The sequence below is a fragment of the Sprattus sprattus genome (genome assembly GCF_963457725.1).
Source record: "Sprattus sprattus genome assembly, chromosome: 8".
Classification (NCBI taxonomy): domain Eukaryota; kingdom Metazoa; phylum Chordata; class Actinopteri; order Clupeiformes; family Clupeidae; genus Sprattus; species Sprattus sprattus.
In genome coordinates this window covers 23,464,739-23,486,037 of record NC_137927.1, presented here as the reverse complement: position 1 = coordinate 23,486,037, position 21,299 = coordinate 23,464,739, and the positions used below count along the sequence as shown (strand labels likewise).

General features: G+C 39.9%; 3 protein-coding genes across 3 annotated transcripts; 1 reads left to right on the top strand and 2 right to left on the bottom strand.

Moving 5' to 3' along the window:
* Positions 1-608: 608 nt before the first annotated feature.
* Positions 609-1,525, top strand: LOC308369413 (protein C19orf12 homolog; the record flags this gene model as incomplete). The annotated part of the gene is made up of 2 exons (XM_080843834.1): positions 609-768; positions 1,260-1,525. 2 exons carry the CDS (start codon positions 609-611, stop codon positions 1,523-1,525), a joined length of 426 nt encoding a protein of 141 aa, XP_080699960.1.
* Positions 1,526-5,503: 3,978 nt separating this feature from the next.
* Positions 5,504-6,768, bottom strand: plekhf1 (pleckstrin homology domain containing, family F (with FYVE domain) member 1; the record flags this gene model as incomplete). Its single annotated transcript, XM_080843129.1, has 2 exons — positions 6,729-6,768; positions 5,504-6,399 (listed from the first exon to the last, which is right to left on the bottom strand). The coding sequence occupies exon 2, from the start codon at positions 6,380-6,382 to the stop codon at positions 5,504-5,506; it is 879 nt and encodes a 292-aa protein (XP_080699255.1). The 5' UTR covers positions 6,383-6,399; positions 6,729-6,768.
* A 2,531-nt stretch (positions 6,769-9,299) lies between these two features.
* Positions 9,300-12,726, bottom strand: pop4 (POP4 homolog, ribonuclease P/MRP subunit). The gene is made up of 7 exons (XM_080843772.1): positions 12,609-12,726; positions 12,219-12,271; positions 11,103-11,323; positions 10,716-10,793; positions 10,550-10,611; positions 10,120-10,221; positions 9,300-9,751 (listed from the first exon to the last, which is right to left on the bottom strand). The coding sequence occupies exons 1-7, from the start codon at positions 12,613-12,615 to the stop codon at positions 9,615-9,617; spliced, it is 660 nt and encodes a 219-aa protein (XP_080699898.1). The 5' UTR covers positions 12,616-12,726; the 3' UTR covers positions 9,300-9,614.
* Positions 12,727-21,299: the final 8,573 nt, after the last annotated feature.

Genomic DNA, 21,299 nt, shown 5'->3' with positions numbered 1-21,299 from the left:
GAAATTAAGACGCGCGTTATAACATTTTGGCCTACTATTTGAGAGATCAGTCAAATAGTTGACTTTTTGGGGATGGGATTGAAATCCATTGTAAAAGAGAGAGCCAAACTAATGGTATTTGTCACATCAGTAACATTGGCCTATAACAAGCTATGCTGCGCCACGAAAGTGAAAGCATTCAGCTTCAGCTAGCCCTACTGGGAAGAAGTGTTCCTTCCTTCAAAATGCATCGTCAGCAAAACCTATATCCATATTCAGAATTAGCCTACGCGTTAGGTTACTCTGCCGTACAGTAACGTCTAATAAATTGCAAATAGTGGTGTTGTTTATCATGCTTGTTTTGTTCATTTTATCCATAGTCCCAAGCAATAGTCTGCCTTTCTGAACTTCACAGGCCATTTATTTCAGACTCTTGAGGGGATTACGCTAATTGCCTAGGCTACTGTCAAACGGAACCAAGAATAACCAATTATGTCCCCATGTTAAACAATCGTGTGCTGTAAAATATATACTATCAGTCGACTTACCGTTGCAATATCCCACATCTTTGTTTTTGACAGCAACCAAGTTGAAGGTCTCGACAATCAAAACTGTCAAAGAAAGTTAATATGCCTTCCCGAATGGACGATGTTATGCGTCTATGCTGTAATCTTTCAGCAAATCAGCAGATACAAGTTGCAGTGAAGAATTCAGGCATAGGTGCTGCCCTTGCTGGGGGGACTGCATTCATTGGAGGACTACTTGCAGGCCCCCCAGGACTTGCTGCAGGTAAAGTGTAGGTCGTTTTAAAATATATAATTGTCTAAGTGAAGCTAGTTACATTCACAGCAGGCCTATATTTTTCAGTCATAAGGAGTCTGTGACCAGAATGGGATTGATAGATTTGTTTTGTAAACCTCAGTCTGTGTATGTATATCCTAGAACCAAGGCCTACTGTAAAATGGATGGGAGGTCAGGGATTCCTGTGCCTGCACTCGAGTTGTTCAAACTAATTGTGGAATAGCAGCACATGGCTTTTTCATGGCAAATGACATACTGCATTAATGGTAGGATAAATAAGGTTAACTTAGCCAAGGCAAAAACAAATACACACTCCAACGACACACCAATATTTGTTTTCTATATCTGTGCTAGATTATAGGGCTGGGTAGCGTATTATGACATCATGAAATAAATGAAGAATATAATTCTAAATTGATCATCTTTTTGTCAGGCACTTCAGTTCCATACTGATGTTGTGATTCCTATAATCCTGATAGGAGGTGCTGTGGGGGGTCTCATTGGTTGCTGGATGACCAGCGGGCAGTTTAAGCCCCTGCCACAGATCATTTTGGAGCTGCCGCCTCACCAGCAGCAGAAACTCTACTCCGACATCATGTCGGCCCTCGGCACATTGGACTGGACAGACCTGGCGCAGCTGACAGCTCTGGTCATGGGTAACGCCACACTCCAGCAGAAGGTGGCTGCAGCGCTGCTCAGCTACGTCACAAAGGAGTTAAGAGCTGAGGTGCGATATGGAGATTGACCAGCAGAGGCAGAGATGAACATAAATTACATACTTACCAGACAAAATGTGACAATGATCTCACAGAACAGTTTCAGATTGCTTATATGGAGGAAAAAGAATGCAGATATTTGTGAAATAGCGTTTTTTCACCAAAATGCCTCGTTTGAGGCTCTCTTCTACATATCCATGTTCATAAATCACTGTGTCCCATAAAGTGCATGTAACAGTCATGTTGGAAACTAAGGAACTAGGAGGTTTGTCTCTTTGGTGTCAAGAGAACAGGTATCAGTGTCATACGAGAACAGGTATCAGCTGTTAGCTTCATAGTGTCATGATTTTTAAGTTAAAAATGGTATAAAAAAGAAATGGACTGTACCCACAGTCAAACCAGTGCCTCCCACTTCACCAACACCAGATGTATATTATCCACAATAAACTGTCATGGGCCCTATTTTTTTTTTAGATCTTCTTGGGTCCAAACTAAGGACAATAATCGAAATTGGTCCAGTATTGAATTAGAGAGCTTTAACCGATAACCCCAGAACGGCTATACAATATAATCACATGGAGCAAGAATATGCGTCAAAGTAAACTGCTTGTTTTCCCCACTGACAGGCTCGTAATGTTGTTATAAGTGTCTGACAACATGAAAATGATCCCTACAGAGATAGGTCTGTGTCTGTTAGTCTCAGAAACAGCTTTTATTGGCCAAGTTAGTTTGCACAAACAAGGAATTTGTCTTGGTGCAGTGGCTCTCACTGTGCTTAGACATATTACTCAAATATACAACACAACAGTGCTAAACAATACAACAGTGCTAAACAATACAACAGTGCAAAACAATACAATACAACAGTGCAATGGTCAACAATCCAATAAATCAAAAAGTATACAAGGAGTATACAATAGTGCAAAGTGGAGAGTCCAGGAAGAGCAGGAATAAATAAATACTATGCGGTATGTGTATGACGGTTAAACAGTAAGGGTGAAATAAATGGATATGGTTGCGGGGGTAATTGTACATTGGTTATTTTTTACAGTGCCACAGAGAGTTAGCTGTTCAGAAGAGAGACAGCAACAGGGAAGAAACTGTTTTTGTTTCTGGAGGTTTTGGCGAACAGAGATCTGTAGCGCCTACCAGAGGGGAGGAGTTGGAACATGTAGTGTCCAGGGTGAGAGGGGTCTGTGATATAATGTGATATAACGCGATATAAGCGGCTAATATTGACACATGTATACGGGGCTACTGATTGCAGCTGCTTTTGAAAACGCCTGCTTGCAGCCTGTTCTGCAGTCATCTCTTAGGTACACGTTGTGGTTTGACTTCTGCATTTGCAGTACATTGCATCTGCAAGCCCCCGAGAGCAACGGAAAACCATGAAGTGGCAAATGACCATGTGAAAATAAGGTCAGGCACATCATGTAATTACACACAATGGCTAACTGTATATGGAATTACATTATTTGCTTTGCCTGATGATTTGTGGTATCAAGGTGCGATCTGAATAGCCCACTCATTGAATTCCTCAGTTTCTTATAAGGAAAAGTATACTTTTAACATACATCTTGAGTATTTCTGACTGATGCACAGATCTGATGGAAGCACACCATGGAAAGTACTCGATTGTGATTGTCACAATCTGAGATTTAGTGACAGTTTATTCAGTTTTCTGTATAGGTGAGTATTGTGATTTTAGATCAACCTAACAATTAGATCAACCTAACAACAATGGCAGTGGTACCAAATCAGATCAATCTTTTCCACCAGTGGAGGTTCAGAATTCTGTAGGGACTGAAGAAACAGTCACCTGTTAAAATGTCAAGGTTAATTGAAATAACACACTTATAACCTTCCATGGCTCGTGTTGCAGTCAACCTCTCCAATAACTCTAAGGACATGATTCTAATGTTCTCCTCTTTTTGTCATGCATTTCAGTTCCATAATTCTGAATGTTGTGGTTTCTTATAATCCTGATAGAAGGTACTGTGGTTACTCATTTGTTGCTGGATTATAAGAACTTTTTTCCTTTTAAAATGTGACGCAACAACAATAACTCCCCAACACGCTATATATAGAACAAGCAATCCTGAGCTCCTCTGACTGGAGGAAGAGCAGCAGGCCAGAGCAGAGTCAGACTCTGTTATCTTCAGTATATTGCTTCAGGGCGGATACTGATCATGGTGATCACCACAGGTCCTTAGGGTGGCAGCCGGACATTGCTTTATATATAAATACTGGATATCCAGTCATGTGAAAACACACTTGCTATCCAACATAGCATATGACTCCGCCTTTGTCCTGAGCATAACTGGAAGAGCAGTTGAGCCTCATTTAGAGGTGAGGACAGGTTGACTTGAACATACTGTCTTCAAAAACCACTAAGCCTATGTCACATGTTCACATCTCAAGCAATGTGATACGGGAATGCACAGCTCCAATAGAAGAGACTAAACAGTGCATTTCTGTTGGGGTTGAAGGCAGTGCATTTGCTTCATTCCCAATTAACATTTAAGGTTGGTATGTCTACCCTGATGTTGCATGACGGCACAGGGGTTTCACCATGACAAAGTAGAAGGCTATGTGAGCCATATAAGTAATCAAGACTTTTAACTTGACAGTACCTCATCAACACCTGAAATGTTCGTGCAACTTCTGCACCCAATCAACTAAGAGCACATCCAGTGTATATTATATAAAAACAAGCTTTATGTCACTAAACTGCCAACTCACTGTAATCCACTGACAACTGCCTACTCTGCAGAAACACTGCTGGTTTTCTAAGTATATACCTCACTGAGCCCTGAATCACAGTGGCTCTAAATGAACAGCATGTGGGTGGAATGTTGATATATGACTGTGGTGTCTCTTCAACACTGGAATGAAGTTCTACTACACTGCAAAAATGCTTTTCTAACCTAGTGTTATTACTCTTATATTGAGATGAAAAAATCTAGTTGGTCTTGTTTCTAGCTAAATTGTACTTACCTAGTGCTCTTTGGTAAGGTTATTTTTGCCTATTTCAAGCAAATATTACTTATTTTAAGAAATCTTAACAAGCCAAATTTGCTTAACGCACTGGCAGCCAAATTTGCTTGTTTTAAGCCAAATTTGCTTAACGCACTGGCAGCCAAATTTGCTTGTTAAGATTTCTTAAAATAAGTAATATTTGCTTGAAATTGGCAAAAATAACCTTACCAAAGAGCACTAGGTAAGCACAATTTAGCTAGAAACAAGACCAACTAGATTTTTTCATCTCAATATAAGAGTAATAACACTAGGTTAGAAAAGCATTTTTGCAGTGTACATGATGTAGAATGAGAAGCTTAAGTCACTTGATTCAGAGCAAGTAAGAGTCATGTGCAGTATCAATCAGGTGGTTTTTAAGGACCGTGTTTGCTGTTTCAACTCCTCTTGAGCATATCAGTCACTCAAACAGTGTACTATTCTCACATCTGTAAGGGTGACTTTGTTGTCATTTTTCCCTGTCAAAAAAGGCAGTCAGCCATCTTACATATGGAAAAGAGATTAAGAGGCACACATACTATCAGTATAGCAGGGCAGCTAAGTGGATTGTATCACGTTTCATTTTTGCCGACTTAGAACTAAACTGATTAGAAACAAATTACAACATAAACTCAGACCAGATAGGTTTTGGAGTCATTTTATTGGTTATACCATAAGGTGCAAGTGTTTTTTTCTTTATATTTACAAGAGTGGTATAGGCACTGTCAGTACATTCAAAACAATTACTTCTGAGAGACCGAAGCACAAAATTGAAACAAGTCCTGACTAAAACTGTAAATATATATTACCTTAAAGAAATATGCAAAAACAATATCATGCCAAGGATAAACCTGTTCTTCTTAAATGTCAGCATTTTGAACTACAGGAAGTATTAGTGTTCATGAAAAAAGCTTATGGCTACATTATTACTTAAATATCAGCTTTTCTTAGCTTTAAGTCCTTGTTCCACTAGTTTGCCATTCTCAGTGCTCTCAAGCGGTCAGACTAGCTGGTTTTGTATGATCTGGGTTAAAATAGCAGTACGGTGACCAGGAGCTGTCCTGGCTGGTGGCCCACTCAGTCGGCACATGGCTCTCAGCTAGCTCTTCACATTCCTCGTCGCTGGTGGAGACGTTATCGTTGAGCACATTTGGTTTGTCCTCCACAGAGTCCTGCTTCCAGTTGCAGTTGCTCCACGACCTGCTCTGGGCCTGGCTCTCCTGCTGCTCTGCCTGCAGTGTGGATGTGCACAGCTGGCAGACGCGCACCGGCTTACTGGAGATGTTCTCCAGCAAGGCGCGACCCTTGGAGCAGCTGTTACAGACGATAAAGCCGCAGCGCCGGCAGTGGTGGCGCCTCTGCGTGACCCCAAAGCGCTCCGAGCAGCGCATGCAAATGGCGGACGCGCTGTCGGGAATCCAGGTGGCAGCGAAGCTACCCCTCTTCTCTGACTTCTGGCCGAGGAGGGCAATCTGTTGGAGGCGGCGCTCCTCGATGTGGTCCATCCAGGCTTGCTTCTCCTCCGGCGAGGCAGCAGCCACTGGGAAGGATTTGCGAGGCGTGCGGAGCAGCCATTGGTTTGCCATACCGAGCCCATCCTCCAGGTCCTCCTGCTCTACCTCCTCCAGTGGGATGATCTGCTGCCTCTTGTGCCACTTCCCAGAGAGAACGATACTCCCATAGACCAGGATGTCATTGAACAAATAAAATACTTTTTGTTGCGGCCGACGACGGCACAACTTTAGCAACCGCCCCTCCCCAACCAACACACGTCCAGGCTCCATCAGTGATCTGCCTGATGCCCCAAAGCAATTTTCCACCGCCTGTATCCGCTCCCGGTTCTTCTGGTCGAATGACGTCTGGTCCACCATGACTGACGGGTTTTGCCCTGGAAAGAATCAGTACACGGTTAATCTCACTGTACTGAAGTCTCACTACTTATCTAGTCTAGACAATACCTATGCTATTTGGCAGATTTAATATTCTAAAAACAGAAGTCAACTCATCTGATAGTTTAAAGTCAATACATAATAAACATTCAGAATCACCTCAAACTTCAATAGAAATTTTGAGCAACGTAAATGAAAAGCTAACACTCTAGCATAAATGAAGCGAGTTTGAGTTTAGTCCCATGGTGTCTCTCAGTAAACATGGGTATTAAATGTTAATTCTACAAAATTCCACAAAACAAACATAAAACAATTACTATGGAAATACCTTGTAAGTGCCAAGATTAGAAGAAACTGGCAGAGGTGAAATTCAGTTTCTTGAAGGTTGAGCTGTGATAAATAAAATAGTTTCTTATACTGGAGCCTTCTTCAAACTTCTGAGGAACTGTATGCAGCAACTACTCAGCCTTAATATGTCAACAGAACACTTGCAAGTCCCTCCTTATGTACATGTCAGACCTGTTGTTCCTGTTTTGTTGAGGGGAGTTCCAGTGCAAGTTCTTAGAAGAAAACAACAAAGCTTTAGTATCTGACTGACTCCATTTCATTTAGTATATTTATTATTTTTTTGTATACCCACTTGTTACTATTTTCCCTGCCTCTGTTTTAGGTTCCCTCCAAGTGCACAGAATGTTTTGATTTGAGGAGTTTTAAGAAGAAATACATTAAATGCTGTTTAATCAAGCCTTTCCCCCCATTATTTCACCAGTCAGGAGAACTGTGACTAATACTAGAATAACACGTGAGGAAAAAATGAGGATTTCTGCCATTGTTACTATAACAAAACCTTGATGCATTTTGCATATTGATTTGCCTTCAGTGAAACTGACTTCTCGCAATCAAATTCAACTTTCCAAGGCTGCTAAATTGAAGGTAGAGGAGAATCAAGAGACATTTTATGGGATAGAGTCCATATAAATGTTTTTCAGAGGACTATAGATATAGATTTGTGTCCTATGGATCTTAAATGTGTATCTCCTTGCCTGTTCAGAAAAGTCACCACTAGAGGTGCAGTGACGTAATGTTCTGGTAAACCAAGAACATTATCTGTCCCTGGATTCAAAAGAAAACCTGAAGTGTGTGTGGCTTATCGGGCACATGCTGTATTTTCTAACCTAATATTCATTGGTTCTGCAATTGGTGTACTTTCAAAGCATCAAATTGATGCATTCTATTTTTTTTATTAAGCATTTGATTAATTGTGAAATATACCTCCACATCCTCATACTGTATTTAATTTAGTTTTAAACTAAACTAAGTTTTATTAACAAGGGGCAGACATAGTCACAAATGCATTGCTGATGGAGTTTCACATCCCTGTCTCTGCTTATTGGGGCCTTGCACAATTTGCAGCTAACTTTAGTCCCCTCTGGTGGGCTGGTTATATGTGCCCCCATATAGCACTGGTCGTTTGATTACATAAAAAGAGGCCTGTTGCTATTTCTAAGGCACTCATTTTTGGTCCTCTACTTGTGAAACAAAAGGCAAATGTCAGAATGGGTATTTTTATATGTGAATCTTTATTAGGATGGCATGAAACAATTTTAAGAAACAGTAGCTAATGTATGTCAGTTATGGAGCTCAATTACTGTAAATAAGAGCTCAGTCAGGAAACCAACTTCTTTTCCGTTTCTGTGAAAGATGACAACAGATAGTGTTGCAATTTTGCCTTCATTGGTTGGTCCCTTTACCCTTTGCCCCTCCCTGTCTCTCACTCTCGCACACGCACATACACACACGCACGCACACACACAGAAATTAAACAGATGAAATTGGATGAGATTCAGTAACAAATTGTTTACACTTTTCATTGTTATGGATCATTATTCATGTCATTCAATTTATGTGCCCCATAAAGAGAATTGGGTAACACTTTATTCGGACAGTTCACCTACTGACTTTACACATGGTTTGTTGAAATTTAATTTCAGTCTTTGTAATTGTTCACTGAACACCACCTTAACCAAACCTAATCCCTAACCATAAATTGTAGTTAACAGTTTCAACAGATTGTTTGTTTATAATCTGAGCACCTGGTCATTGTCTATAGGGGACCATACAAACACAAAATGCTTGTGAATATATCATAAAAAGTAATATTCCAAGATTCATTAGCTGAATCCGACTATTTATTGACCAAGCTTAACTATCACCTATTTATTTCTAAGATTTTCCAGAAGTTAAAGGTTTCTTTACAAACTGTTGAGGTGTTCCTCTCCGGGGACTTCCACCAGTTTCTGGGTAATGCGCATGACGCCAACAATCAAAACCAACCTGCCAATGGGAACTGTGCCAAATGCTTTCCGCTCTGACTTGGCAAATCACCACCAGGGCGTGACCAGGTGTCAACAGCCTGCCAGGCAAACCCAAATCTCTGGGAGAAATGTCACCAATTGTTTACGCCATTTAGCTTTTGTTCTTAAACTCCTGACCAACTGACAGCAATGCATGCTCATTAAAACAACAGCCTCTCCTTTGAAAAAGGCTTAGTTAAGAATACTGGGAGTATTGACACCTGTATTCTTGTGGGTTCAACTGAGATGAATGAACAGCTTTAGCTTCAGTGTATATTTGAAGCCAATGGACAATTCAATTCTTATAGGGAATTCAAGTGTTCAGCTATTCAGTCAGTGAATTCAGGAAAAGAAAGAGGGACTACTTATAATAGTCTGAAGTAATGTCTATCCTGAAGGGCTACTTGGCAAAGAATCATTTTTCAAATTAATTTGACTGCTTTTCCATTTCAAAAGTACAATTTTATTGGAATAAACACATGGACATTTGATTTGTAAATAAATATTTTAGAAAACCAAAAAAGTTTCACAACAAAATCTCCCCCCAAAAAATTCCAAAAAGGTAACATCCATTTACAAAAACTAGGCAGCACAATAAAAAGTGCATATTGAGCTCCCCCACATGGACAAAATGTATACAGCAAGAGTCCACCATGCATCAAGGACACTTCTGCCTAGAGACAAAAGGACTCAGGCAGGCAGCAACATGCCAGGTTCTGAAGAGTCCATCAGTCAATTGCATGTGAACCAACACAAGCTGTTCTAACATATTTAAATGCTCTTATCTGCACAAAGAGCAAAAACAAAATGTGGACAATGCTGAAGGAACCTATGGAATAGTGGATACTGCTGGCCTTGCCTTATAGGTCAATAGTCCCTCTGGCTTTAAATTTCTTAGCAGAGCGTTCACTGGAGCGCAACTCAAATTTGCTCCCGTAGATATGAGAGACAAAGCCATCAATTTCCACACTGAACACGCTGTTCCTCTTTGGGATTACTGTGGAAGGAAAAGAAACACTCTTTTAACGGAATGCCATAACAGAACTACACTGTAGAACAAGCTGTCCCTCTCTAAAAGTATAACATGAATATTGTAACATATTGTAAAGGCATTAGTCTGCGATTCTGGCGAAAGGTTGATATTTGAGCTCAAAAGCCAAATTCCATCTAATCACACCCCTCCCTTCAGTGCGCCTGAAGTAATGTGTTGATTGGATGGAAGGGTGTATGGCTCAATTAGAATGGCACACTGCACATTTATGTCACACTGACACACCCAGTAAACAACAACAGCAGCAGCAATGACAAAAGAGTTGCACCGTTTACTAACCTGATCAGCCATGCCATAAAACAATTAGAACCCACCTTTAAGTTTGTCCTCTTTTGTAATGATTTTAAATACGTGTTTCATCTCCTGGACCAGGATACCCGTAGTGCCCACATACGTGGGGCATTTGGATCGCACCACTGTTAAGAAGGATGTGGTCAGTAGCATAAACAGAGAGGTATTTGCATTTTGTGATCTCAGTGATTCATGTTCCCAAAAAATTCAAATATATATATATATATATATATATATATATATATATATATATATACAGTATCTATCTATCTATCTATCTATCTATCTATCTATATATATATATATATATATATATATATATATATATATATATATATATATATCTCAGACACCCTGGATTGCAAGGTTATGAGAACACAACTCCAAACATCAAAAAAAGGTTACAGCTAGGATAAATTCAGTTTGCCTAAAGAGTTTGAAATGACTTCCCACCTGTTAATACTGCCCCATGGAGATCAGCCTTCAGAAACTTCTGCTGAATGGTCTGGGGATTGCTAAACAGAAGAAGGAACATTTATCCATCAGCCTTCATCCACTGTTCTATGAAGAAGCTGACAGGCATTCCCAGTGCATGTATATATTGGTTTGCATACATCACCTTTCTGGTTTCAGTCCATTGCACAAATCACGTATATACTGCTTCCACAGCTCATGTAGTGGCAAGAAGAGACTGTATCTGAGGTGAGAGGGAACAAACCATCTTCAAAATCGTCCAAGTGTAGGCGGAACCATACAGAATTCAATGCAATCATTAAACTACAACATGAAGTGCTGAAACTCTTGTATAAGAAGAGTAAAGACTGCTACACTGAGCCAATAGAATGGGTCAATTCACAGGGAGAAAGTGTGTCAATGAGGTAAGCACATCCCAAAATGACAGAGTAGAAAAGAAATATCTTAATGTCACCAGGTATCTGAGTATATATTTATAGAGAAACATTATTACTGATAATGGCACCTTTAAAGTGGATTATCTATTACTAACCTGTGGTGCTCTGGTTTGATTTGGAAGACTTTCAGCTCTCTTCTTTCTCTGGAGTTGAGCCCTTTGGCTTTTTTCCTTTTCCCCTTGGCCTTTTTGGGATTATTGTACTCCAACAGAACTGCCTTCCGAAGCAGCTGCTCATCTAGGTTCCCCCTGGCGTGAGGCAGGCTCCTCTTCAGGAAAGAGCTTGTGAACAGCTCTGCCTGCTTGGTCCCTTGAGACTGCACATAACATTATGATCAGAGCAGTTAAGACACCTGAAAAGTCTCCCAGAAGCATTTGTGGCAAGGACTGATATTTTATGCCCATGACAGAAACTCACACTGCTTAAATCACAAGTGTGATGAGATATAGTGATGACATACAACTACAGTTTGATGACATTTCTGTAAGTCAAGTCAAAATAATAAGTCCACACTGTAACTGTCTGGTCCACACAAAAATCAACAAACCCCCTCACATTATAGATCTTCAAAGTTCATATTCTGCCAGGTTGTGATAAAGAATATCAGGTCTCGTACACCCTTGCACACCTCCATGTCTCCACTATGTTGCATGTTTTACTGACTTTTCATTATTTAAAAAAAATATATTATATCTCCCCTTAGCCTACTCGTCAGCATCCTTAACACCAAAACGTAGAACATTCAAACATATCATTACACGTCCCCTCTTGTTATTCAATGATTTAGGTGAATGGTGATACCGTGTAAGTCTGTTTTTCGTGCCCTTATTATTTCATTATGCACCAAAAGATCTAACCCGTGGCAAAGGATACACTAAAACATTTGGATATCTTCTGATGATGCATTAATCATACTCTAGACACGTCTAAGCGACAAGCTTTTAAATCCTGCATATATGGCACTTAATAAATACGTTTCAGTTAAAACAAAAATTGCGCAGTCCTTAGTTTTACTTCATTCCATCCCTAGTCCTCCACACTTGCAGGCATCTGTAACGTTACTATTGCAATAGGAGTCAATATTAGCAACCAATGGTACGAAAAACATGGAGGAATACGACAAGAGGCGTCTTTTCTGCGTTTTGGGCAATAAATATGGTAAAGACTGTCACAACATGATCTGGCTGTTTTTGTGAGCATAATACCCTCACCTGAACTCCAAGAACATCTGCATGCTCTGAAGGTAACTTCGACTTCACATCAGCTGAAATTTGCAAACGTAATGAAAGTGTATGATGAGGACGAGTTTAGTTGTTCGAATTCATGAACATAATTCTGAATGATAATAATTTGATTTCTGTTGAAACAGCGGAGAATATACATCTGCATCTGATCAAACATGAATACCTGAATTATTTTAAAGTAATGTAAAGCATTGTAATATCATGTTTGGGGAGTTTGCATCTCCTGGTTAGTGAGCTAGCATGCGCGTTAGCATTATGCTAATAAACAGAGAGGCTACCTTTACACGCGTGTTAGCCAAGTTAAAAGAAATAAGTCGAAATAACGCCACGAAATATTAAACCTTTGTTAATACTTACTTTCCATCCTTAAGACGACAGAAGCTTATGTTACGACACGAGTCGTAGATACTTTTAGCATTGCATGGGTTACTAGATCTTGATCTATAGTTTTCAGTCCAAAGCAATCGACTCTCGCATCGTGGGAAGTAAAGTCGCTCCCTGGTGGTAGAGACGTTTTTAGCAAAAATATCACGGTCCGAAAAGTTAGTGGAATTGTCATCCATGAGATACAACCTCTTGATTCTGGTAATCATAGTTTATTTTCAGGACCAATTGGAAGTGTTTCGATTGTTATTATTTTGTAATTAGATGTTAGGGAACTATAATGAATATGTCGTATATATGACGTCACCGGTTTGCGGGCCTCACCTGCTAGTAAAAATGCTGATTTGTATGGAGTATGGGAGAGTAAACATTCTTACTCAATACTGGATTGTCAATTAGTAAATGTTTGGCCCAGTCTGAAAAATCCAGAAGTTTCCCTTTAACGAACTAACTAACTAACACATCTTTTCTTCTTTGAATTCTTTGCAGTCATAGGCTCTGCTACAGTGCAATATAAAATATGTTTCTTTTAACTGAGGCATGGTGGTTCTCTCCCTCCCCCATTGCCCTTTTAAAGATGCCTGTTGTCTTGTATAGGCTCCAAAGTGGTAAATGTCGTCAGTCCAACCAAAAATGTAACATAAGGTGGAGTATTTGCCTAGCCTTGTCTTTGGTGGTAATGTGCTTTCAACTAAACAGGTCTTGCTTTCTTAACCTAATAGGGACCTATTCTGTTTAGTTATCTGATATATCTGTGAGAGGTCAACGCATTGTTTTAATGCCTCATTTTGATGTGCTTACGTAATATCATAAGTGGTGCTTTAATAGGATAAAAAATAACATTATTACAAAACACTGCCTCACAACACAAATATATTAATTTATATTTTATAACATACTCTACAGTGTTATTTTTACCTTAAAGTAACCTTTCTGTGGATATAAATGCAGGACTTGACATTCACAACTGGCAATCTGCCATACACAGGAAGAAAAAAAAACTTTAGTGTAATACTACAACTAGAACACTGTGACGTCCCCGTCTTGTTGTCAGTGACTTCACATGAGAATGCTCAAGTGTCAAAATAAGAGAGCACAGAAATCAGAGAACCTGACTTATTATGACAACACCATAACCAAAACCGCCAAAACTGGAACTCTGGAACTGGAAAATGTGGAGTGACAACGTCCAAATGGCAGGTGACAGGTGCGCATAGCAGCACGATGCCGATGCCTGGGACTTCTTCCATTCCACTTACCTCTCTTTCACTATGCTGTTCACTCCCTCACTAAACTGAACAATTGAATCATGGTCAGGAAACTACATTGCATACCATCTCAGCAACAGTGAGGCTCCCTTGCTACTATTCTCAAGCTTGAGGGCTTCATTGCCCTCCTGGATGAGGAAGGACTTAACATTCTTCCTTTTCATACTCTCAAACTAGGCCTATTTCTTTTGTCTCTGCTTGGCCAAGAAGATGTTCGAAAAAATCTTGGCATATACAGCTGCGATATCTGTGGTACGCTGTTCTATGGTGTCCACCACATTACCCACTGCTAAGTTATCCAAAACTGGTTCAGCCATGTTTAGTACCCCAGGACCCTGGGAATGACGCCCAAACCTGGCAAAAGTCAAATTTGTCGACTTTGATAAATAAGGCCTTTTGGAAGTCATAATTCGTAATTATAAAGTAATGTTTAATTGTAAAGATAAAATGACAAATATCAGTGAGTTAGTGATTATGTGTATGAGCGTGTCCTCATGTTCCCCTGCCCTGGTTTCCCTGTTCACTGTCATTAGGACTTCTTCTGATTTCTGATGTAAGGCACTCTGAGATTCTTTTGAATGAAAAGTGGTTAAAAATAAAATTAATTATTATTATTATTCCACATTTTAATTGAATGTGCAACCAAAATGCTTACTTCCTGATGTATTCAAATTGTCAAAGATCTAGTATTTCTCTTCATATTAGACTAGTATATTAGTAGCCTATATAGAGTATAGAGTATATTAGACTACTATAGAGTATATTAGACTACTATTAGACTACTGAAGGAAGGCGTTTAAGTGTGCTATGATTAATTGTCATTTATCTGTCATAATAAAGATGTTATGATATTAGATATTATTATCATATTACACACTTTAGTTTAACAGTCGAGGCATAGTGTCAGACTGCCCTCTTCAGTGACAGTAGCACCTTTGAGGAAATGGAGTTAAGGCTCGGTTTGTTTTTCTGTTCTTGTTTTGGGGAAGTTATTAGTTTCATGTCCGTGTGTTATTCTGATTGATGAAGTAAGAGGTAATTTCATAATTCTGTAATGTTCAGGCCCTAGTCCTATGAATGATAGAAGAGTTTCTTTGATTATCTGCTCATCTCTTCTTTTGCTCTTTTTGCTCTGAGGTGCCTCATCTCTTTTATAAGGAAGATGTCTTTGACCTTTAGATTCTTTTAGACTAAGGTGATACTAACTGGTTTATTAAAATTAATCAATTTTTTTAGTCCTCTTATCTTGCCCATTTGTTTACGGAGTGGAAAGGAAGGTGAAAAGATTAATATTCAGTGGTAATGAGTCCTGTCACTGCTAATGGTGAAATAACAATCAGTTATCAGTCCAAAAAAACAAACAAACAAAACAAAACAAGAAGATTTTGGGTTACCCTCAAAGTCTCAATGATCATCCACAATAAAACAATATTCCAAAGGGCAAGGGAAAACATTCCCACTCTCAACTCTTGTAGGGAAAGGAAGGAAAAAAGATTGACAAACACATCTCACCTTGGTAATAAATGTTGAATCTGTGAAACTCCACACGTGCGTATAAAGAGAAACAAATCCAATGAGGCAATATAATCCTCACAGTTGTCCACTTCATTCAGGAATTCTGGAGACTGGATCTGCTGTTTCGGTGTCTGTCTACCTCTAGTCATTCCCCTCTCATCGATTCCCAGTGCCCATCGATATCAGGTGCATATAAGCTTGCATGGGTGTTGTGCGCTTCTGTGCATAAAGCTGTATGTAAATAGCTCACCCCATAATGCTGTGCATGTGTCCTGTTAATGTTAATTCTGTGTTGAATGAAAAATCATGTTCCTTTTCCCTGTAGATGCTGGTGTCAATTTCTCTTTTGAAGTCTTTTGTGTGTTATGTGTAAATGCCCCCTGTGTAGTTTCCTTGTGTATTAGTTTTGCCACTCAGTCTGATTGAGGGGGTGTATTCTGGCAGGAAAGTGATGTCAATGCATACACTCTATAGAGGCACCACGTAGGGGCTGTGGAATAACTTCAACCTGCTCTCACAGAGTCTCATTCTCAATAAATTCTCATGTATTCCTAACTGATTTATGTAAGCAACCAGCTGTTGAACAGCGTGACATTAAAAAGAACAAGATACACAGTATTATGCATGCAGGTCAGCACTCACTGCTACCTGGTGGTTGGTACAGAAAGCACTGGCTATAACAATGGACCCAAATTAAAAACAGCTTGTGACATTACCAGAGCCATTTGGTATTACGGATAATTTTGCTAATTTTGCACTCAGTCTCATAATACATATACAGACACTAAAGGCCAGTGTTATTCTCTGTTTACATTTAGGCTACTCTGCAAGCTTTGTGCAGGAGAGAGTACTGCAAAGTTATTATGCATTATCTTTCTGGCAGCTAGTATAACTCAATATGTATCATGAATAAAGTTGTGGTAGTATAGTTCCAGTAGGTTACAGACCTAAGAGTTATAAATATAAATTATAGATATAAATTCATCTAGGCCTCAGCCCATTCTTTGATACTCAAAGCCAAATTTTAGAGTGATGGCAACCATAGTCAAAGCAATGCTGTGGTTCTGCAGGATTAGCAAGGACCTGTTGAATGACTGCAGGTTTGAAACCACATTTGTTTAAATTATTTCAGAAATTGTCTCTCATCAAACTATTTCCCATTTCCCTGGGTAAACATGGAGCCAATACACTCACTCAGTGACTTGACATTGAGCAAGGCTTGGCTCACCACGGGACAGAATGGTCAGTGCCAGATGGAATGCTCTGTTTTTCAGCCTTGTGTTGTTTAGTTGTACAATGCTTGTTCACTGAAACCTTGGAAATAACTGGAAATTATTTTTTAGTTTCATTTTGCAATATGTAGTGAACCAGAAACGTCAAACTGATTCACAAAAAAAATATAAAACTTCATTGACTTTCCACTTTCCACTAGATTTTGTACTTATGGGAAAATATATGGCAAAGAGTGTTCAAAACCCTTCAAAAATAATTTTGGAATAGGTCATGTTCATTGAGATGGACATTGTGTCTGAACCGATTAGATTAATTTAAAAACTTCTGCTATGTCGGCCATGGTGGAAATATATTACCACCCTTTCATCTTTTTTATTTATAAGCATCCTTTCATCTTGGAGAAGACCGATAGTTCGTTTTTCTTTATGAAGGGACACGTGAAATCTGTCTGAATGAAGCCTTTGTGCCTGTTAGGCCTGTGTAAATGAAGATCATGCTTGGTGGGATACAGTGATACAAAAGTTTGTATTCATTTGTTATGTAGATACAAGAACCACCGCCCAACGGATCAATGTCCTTTATGACTTGGGTGAGACATTTAGCTTTAGTAATTCTGTGCAAAGAAGTTCCACAGCCACAGGCACAAACACGGTCAAAAATAATTAGTATGAAGTGTTCAAAGCCTCTCCCGCAGTTTGCCAAATGTCATGTTTTGACCTATGGTAGGGGTTGTGCATTAAGCCACTGATTGAAGGGGCCCCTAGTGAGAGCTGTAGTTTTTCCTGGGGATAAGTTCATCAGTTAATATCACCTTAGTCATCTGCCTCTCTCTGATCTCAGTGAACAAGTTCAGGTACAGGTCAAATGTAGTTAGAAAGCTGTTTGGTGGAGAGTTATTTAGATTCGAAATTTTAGAATACCCTCTGATACGTAATTTCTTAGTTGAGTTAATTGTGGCATATGATGCACAGCAATCTGCTGTTCTTACCAGGACTGAAAAATAAAACTAGAACTGTCTGACTCAACATCAGTCCTCACAAGCAACATTTTTTTATGCCCTGATTTTCAGAGCCGTTCTTTTTTTTCTTCATTAGTGCAGATTGCACCGTATGTTTCAATGGTTTCAATCAAAGGTCCTGACTTTGATGCCTAATTGGCCATTTCCACCTGGGGGTTTGCACAATTGCCTGGTGATTTCAGAAAGAATCGATGTCAGAAGACAAGCTGGGAAAATAGGCCCATGAAAAATGGGCCGCTCTTCGAGTCACCACTGCAGGAATCTCTCTGTGGCGTATCCACCTCAAACAGTGATAATCCCCATCATTTTCAAAGTGCCCAGCCCCCTACCGTCCACAGAGCCAGAGCATTCTAGCAGAAGTCACCGATTCATTTGTCCCCACTAACAGTAATCACAGCAAAGCAAGTATAGCTTTTAACGTGCGCAGGGATGCTTTGACTCAGTTTTGCAAAGTGATTAACACCAGAGGAAAGGAACATTGCAATTTGTTCTCATGGCTAATCGCCAGAGCTTGAAGACTTATATTTTCTCTTTCTTTCTTTCTTTCTTTCTTTCTTCCTTTCTTTTTTTTTTTTCAAAGACAAAGTACACTAATTCAGGTGAGTCGTCAGAGCCATAAGAGTTGTGTGAGAGGCAGGGACTGGCCAAGATTACCATCATGATTCATTTTTTAAAAACTTGTTTCCTGCATGGCCTCCGAAACCTGGGATCATCTTGGTGCGTGTCGACAGCATGTCAATAGGCAACAGCCTTGAGTGCACTTATGCACCTCCGCTCACAACTGACACTAAGAGCACTTTGCCTCTTTTTTCAGCCCATAGGAGAGAGTCTGCTCCAAAATGAGGACTCTGAGTAAATGTTATGAAGGGCTGCGTTGACGTGCTGCGTTTTTTATTTATCAACCATTTTTAGGGTCTGTTTCTGTTCCGTCTCTGTCCACTCATTTAGCCTCTTCCCGTAGTCCATTTAGATATTAGGAGAGACAGTTGCACAGTCCATTAATGTGGCTCTCAGGGAAGACTGCCTGTCCACGTCAGCTGAGCTTGAATTCACATTTCAGGAAAGACTACTGCGCCACACAGTGAGTGAAGTGAACAAAACCTTCTGCAAGAGTTTGGAGATCAAATGATGGGGGATGACGAACGGGGCTCATTGAGATTGTTCCTGATAACAGGACGGGTATGTTCAACAGTTTTACTGACATGTTGTTAACTTATTTTGAGAATCAACTTATCGCTACCCTAGAATAATAAGGTTCTATCTGCGTTTTTGTCAAAATTGAGTTTTTTTTGCATATTCCTATTCTGGCATAATTTATGAACATTATTTAAGAAGTTTTTTTTTTAAATATATACATTTTGAGAGTTTTATTCTGAAAACAAAAAGGTTCTATCGACAAAGTTATTCTCAGACTTGGTGTTGTAAGGTTCTATGTGTGGCCCAATCATCTTTTGGAAACGCAGATGGAACCTTATTATTCTAAGGTAGCGTTATATATTCAGAAAATATTCTGATATACTGATTGAAAATAGAAGAAGTAGTATCTATGAGCAGTATCTGTATCTCACCTACTGTATGTCTCATCTCTATGAGTAGTATCTATGAGCCAATGCATTACGAAGCAAAATGCAATATGAAAAGGCGGAGCACAGTCCAAATAGGCGGATAGTCTTTGTTTTGTTTGCCATTTAACCAAACCATTCATTGGTGTCAGTAAGTGTTCCAGACTTGTCGTTTGACGTGATAAAGTATGATAAATCCCTCTTGTACTAAAGCTGTAGAATAACTTGGGTAAAAGCACTGCTAGCCCTAGTATGCTATCTAATGTTGCCAAATATGCATGTGTTCAAAATATCTGTCACCCTGTGTGAGAACTGATGAAATTCCTTAAAATGAGGTGCCCCAAGTCATAATTCTTTAGTGAAATGCGACACTGAAATACCAGTTTGTCTCTACTCAAAATTCATGGAAGTTGTACCAATTACAGTGTTTTCTACAAACTTGTCTGCCTGTGTTAAAATCCATATCACTTCTTATTTTCTCTTAAGCCTGCAATTCAATTTTTGGTCAAAATCATAGGGTGTTGACAGGCTCCATTTATGGGAGGGGGATGTTGGGGAGTGAAGCAAAAGCCGTAGTTTTTGATGTGATTTTGGGAGACAGTGGTGCTTTCCGGAGATCCGAGAAGTTCTGACACTTGAGCTGGTGGGTCTTGGGAGGAGCGTTGCATAAGCGACTGCAGAGGCACAGTGCAGCAAAGAAAAACTCGTGACGACACTCCCAGCCACTGGATGCTCGTGGCACCCAGCTCTGACAAGCACCACTCTCCCCCGACCGAACACAGAGTTCTCTCTCAGCACTTCCATACACGACTGCGGCTTGTGCATTTTTAAACGTTGTAGCATTTGCAAAACTCTCTGCGGGTCACCGCAGCCCAAAAGAGGTTGGTGTTTGTGTGTTTGTGTGTGTGTGTGTGTGTGTGTGTGTGTGGTCTGAAGCAGTGTGGGATCTTTTTATGTCCCTGGAAGTGTCCTCAAGGGGGCAGTGTGGCATCACATTCAACAAATCCCTGTTCATCATTCTCATCACCCATGCCGTAATCTCCTCTGAGCTCCTATCCTGTCAATAGAGACCAGATAGTAGCTGACATCTTTCTCTACTCATTTAGGGGGAAACCATGAGAGGATTATTCGTAGTGTCTGTATTACTGAGAATGTTACTTGTTCGTTACTCATTCAATTCAGTGGTTTTGCCTCTAAAGGCAAAAAGGAGAGTGGCTTAGAACAGTTGGCCGAACAGCACAGTTAATACAGGCCCTGGAGGGCAATGCTGAAATATATACGATTATTTAACTTTACCCACACACACACACATTCACTTGCATATTAGAAACACACTCATCATTTTTTACTATTGAGTAGGGCCATGATGTCTGTATTGTTTTGTCAGAGAGATATGTCCCCTTATGTGGATGAGAGCCATGTGTGCTTCTCTTCAGGCGCTCTGACAGAGCACACTCAAACCCATACGTAGGCCTGGTGACTGCTATCACAGTGTTTTTGACAGTTCTGTCAGTCACTGGTCTGACGGTCAGATTGTATGCGAAATAGAAAACATGCCAAAGGCAGGGCTGCCATACAACTGTCACTCCAGAAACATCGCTTAACCAGACTGGCTGCCTCTGACAGTGCATCAGATTTCCACTGAGTTGCCACTCTTGTGAAATGGCAAACACCATATTTTTGGGTTACACATAAAGAATGGTATGTTTTTCTGTGATACGATGTGCACTGATGTCCACTGTAATGTCAAAGTGCCTCATTGTTGTGATGGCTACAACATAAATATTTAGTATTTTTATGAAACAAAAACCGTCAAACAAATTAGGCTCATCCATGGAATCTGGCTTTGTCCATGTCCACGCAGAAAGACCTCTGAGGCAGCATTAGTGTAGAATTTCTATTAAAAAAACGAATTAAAAAAATGCACTTCTCCCCTCTCTCTCTCTCTCTCTCTCTCTCTCTCTCTCTCTCTCTCTCTCTCTCTCTCTCGCTCATACCCCCCCCCCCCCCCCCCCCCCCTCCCATTTATCCTGCTGGCAAGTCACAGGTTGCTGTGTGGGTATTCATT

What these genes read in the sequence shown, in the direction of transcription:
- pop4 (XM_080843772.1), bottom strand. An exon ending in CAGATGTTCTTGGAGTTCAG is followed by an intron (nt 11,324 to 12,218) that starts GTGAGGGTATTA and finishes TGTTATGTGCAG; the next exon opens with TCTCAAGGGACCAAGCAGGC. An exon ending in AAAAGAGGACAAACTTAAAG is followed by an intron (nt 9,752 to 10,119) that starts GTGGGTTCTAAT and finishes TTCCTTCCACAG; the next exon opens with TAATCCCAAAGAGGAACAGC.